This window comes from Propithecus coquereli, unplaced genomic scaffold (assembly GCF_000956105.1).
Source record: "Propithecus coquereli isolate 6110/MARCELLA unplaced genomic scaffold, Pcoq_1.0 Scaffold2, whole genome shotgun sequence".
In the NCBI taxonomy this organism is placed as follows: domain Eukaryota; kingdom Metazoa; phylum Chordata; class Mammalia; order Primates; family Indriidae; genus Propithecus; species Propithecus coquereli.
Genome location: NW_012144966.1, coordinates 16,920,902 through 16,924,480, shown reverse-complemented (window position 1 = coordinate 16,924,480; position 3,579 = coordinate 16,920,902). Strand labels below are relative to the sequence as shown.

At 31.5% G+C, this 3,579-nt stretch overlaps 1 protein-coding gene across 1 annotated transcript in view; it reads right to left on the bottom strand.

Moving 5' to 3' along the window:
• The window catches only part of RMDN1 (regulator of microtubule dynamics 1), a 30,399-nt gene that overhangs the window by 17,003 nt on the left and 9,817 nt on the right, over window positions 1-3,579 (bottom strand). The window contains exon 3 of the mRNA XM_012643548.1: window positions 827-914. Within this exon, the coding sequence (XP_012499002.1) occupies window positions 827-914 (88 nt within the window). The remainder of the gene's footprint in view (window positions 1-826; window positions 915-3,579) is intronic.

The window sequence follows — 3,579 nt, the reverse complement described above, 5'->3', positions numbered from 1 at the left end:
TTTTTTTTTAACAAAAAAAGGTATTCATATACTACAGGTAGTGCTAGTATAGTTATTATTCAATGACTGCAGAATAACTAACTACCTTACAGCTTACTTTTCAAGTTATCACTGAAATGACTATAAAATGCCAAACCAGCCACCTCAAGTTACCAAGAGGAGTATGGAGAAGGAAAGATGGATCCTACAGATATTCAGAAAGTAAAATTGATGGGTCTTGGGGAGAAAATTGGCTTTGGGGATCTAAGAAAAGTAGTTGAAAATGACTCAATATTTTTAGTTTAGTAGATAAGGTGGATTAGTGATCTGGAAATATCACTTAGCTTTATTTGACTTACTTTCTAGGATTGATTGACTCTCCTTCTACATCCTCCAAAAAAAAAAAAGACTGTGCTTCTGAAGTGATACACAATTACCATTCAATGGTGGCATAGAATCATCCTCAATTCCAGTGAATTCATTTAAATATAAACCAATATGGAATTACTTTTTTAAAAAAGGAATGAGAAATACACAATATGGATAGATGAGATAAACATATGTTCAATGACTATCCTGTATGATCCAAATCAATATGGCAAAAATGTTTCAATTTTCCACTAGAATAAGTAGAACCACCTTTTCTAAATCAGTGAGATACATGTAGCACTTTTGAGTCATTTAATGTAAGAAAGAAACAGTATATTTTAAATTCTAAGAAATAATTTTGAAGTAAACACTACAAAAATCAATTAAAAAATTTCAAGCACCAAGGACCACTATAATTGTTAAATAACACAAAAATTTTTAGGAAACCACAAACTTAGGCAGATTATACATTGCCTACCTTTCCTTGTATTGGGTTAGCAACTGATAAAGTTTTTCTGTTTCTCCACTTTCATATAGGTAGTCTGCTTGTTCAAGAATTTCTTCAACTTCAAAGATTATAAAAGAAAAAAGACACGTAAAGTAGGTCTTCCAAAGTCAGATTGCAATAATTCTAAGAAACAAATACTTTTATATACAAATAAAATCAGATATAGAAATCACCTATAAAAAAGGTAAGAAATTCTGAAGAACCTAGATGAAAGTATAGTAGAAATAAGTATGAAGCTATCACAATAAAAGATTTTATTGAAGTCATGGAAAATAAAAAAATCAGAAAATTTATTCTGGTACTGACTAAATATGACACATTTTTTTAAAAAATGAAAAAAACAATTTCCTATGAGGAATTTATGAGCAGATATACCTTTCACACAGATAAAGTCTTTGTTGTTACAGAAAATGATGATAGAACTCATCTACCTGCGGTGCTGAATATTATTTATTTGCATGGAATGAACCACACTGTTTTACTAAATCCTCTTTATGACATAACTTACATATACAGACACTGTTAGGGAAAAGGAGTCAAATCTGAAATCAGACATTTAGATGAAGTTAACTACACAGAGAATCTAAAACTTACCTCATTGGCACTATGTTCCAACCAATTCTTATAACTAGTTTATACGTGATTACACTATACATGAACCTTATTGACAATGTAATGCCCTAAAAAAATTGTCTACTCACTGAAAAAACATTAAGTCTGAATTTCAGGAAATTCTAATTATTAGTAAGTAACATGTACACTTAATTTTGTTTTCTGTAAGGGTGCTATACTACTTAGTCCTACTTATAAGCTAATATTCCAATGTGTTAAGTTTCTTTATTATTTATCTTGGTATACTTTAATCATAATACACTTGAAGTTAAAAGGGCTTTTAAGTTTTTAAAAAATTAAATTAGACCAGCAAAAAAAGAAAAACCCATGAAATTTGTGACACAGCATGTAAGTGAAGAATTTTTTAAGTTAACATCATATTGTAATTATACTAGTTAAGAAATTAAATAACAAAGAAACCCTAAAATTAAATAAAGACTTTTCTCAGTAATCTTACTTCAATCTGATTAAGTGCTATGAAGTTTAATAATATTCACAGGGCTGGTTAATTTTTCTAAAGTTTATTTCCATTCTATTTTCTTTTATATTTTTATCTGATAAGTGGCTAATTCTCAAAGTTTGGGTTTTAACAACCCAAACATTGTTTAAAAGAGTAAGTATTAGTCCTTATTCCTTAGTTGGTATTTGTGGTAGGCAGAATAATGGCCCTCAAAGATGTCCACATCTTAATCCCTGGAATCTGTGAATATGTTGTTTATACGGCAATGGGGAATTGTAGATGGAATTAAGGTTGTTAGTCAGCTAATCTTAAAATAGGAAACTATTTTAGTTTACCCAGGTGGGCCCAATGTAATTACAAGGGTCGTTAAAAGTGCAAGAGAGAAGTAGAAGAGACTCAGAGAAGGAAATAGGACAATGAAAACAAGATCAGAATGATGAGTGTTGGTTTTGAATCTGGAGGAAAGGGGCCCTTTAGCCAAGGAAGGTAGAAAGCTTCTAGAAGCTTCTTGAAGCTGAAAAAGGCAAGGAAAATGATTCTCCCTTAGAGCCTCTGGAAAGGAATCCAGCCCTGCCAACACCCATTTTGGATTTCTGAACTATAGAACTGTAAGATAATAAATTTGTGTTGTTTTAAGCCACTAAGTTTGTTTCAGCAGCGACAGGAAACTAATACAGTATTAAATTAAATATATTAATCTGGCATATTTGAATGTGCACATGGTACATGAGTAGCAAAGTTACTTTTAAATCTATTCATTGATTATTCTCTGACTCCCTGAAAAGACTGATTACTGTCCTTAACAGGATCTAGGAATTCTACATCTCATCACCCAACTAATTAAAAGAAAAATACAGAAATTTAGTGAATAATTGAAATCTTTTTTGTGTGTATTCTTTTATAACTTCTCAAGTCACTTAGCTCAATTTCTTTATTACACAGTGTAATACCATAAGCTATAGTATCCTGACTTTAAATATATGTTATATATAATTTTTCCCTATTTTAAAAAGGAATTTCTAAAATCATACAGTTTACAAGAAAAAAGGACACTTACTATGGTACTACAGACTCACATAGGCACTAGGGTGGGAGCATGTAGACCACTCCACATATCTGCAAATCAGTTGTTTTTTTTTACTTAATGCTCTGCATCTTCCTGAAAATATTTAAAAATAAGCTGTTACTGACATAAAGAGACCATATCCTGTAAAAGGGACTAAGTTTTAAAGTAATTTACTTTCAACTTAAGTAACAATAAACATCCCAAGATGAACTGAGATGTTAATTTACCAACAACTGTATAGTGAACTCTTAAATTTAGCCTACAATGAATATGCGCAAGATCATAACAATTTTTAAAATTTTTCAAAGAAAGCAACGTCAATGATATGACATCCTACGTATATGTTAGTAAACTTTGGTTTTCTAGTTTTTCTTGTTAACTGTTACTCTAGCCATGTGAAAGGTATCTAGACAAGAATGAAATGCTCTTAGATACTCCTCTGGCAAGATAAAGAGGTTTCTATACATAGGACTTAAAAAGTGGAAAATAGGCCGGGCGCGGTGGCTCACGCCTGTAATCCTAGCTCTCTGGGAGGCCGAGGCGGGCGGATTGTTTGAGCTCAGGAGTTCGAAACCAGCCTGAGCA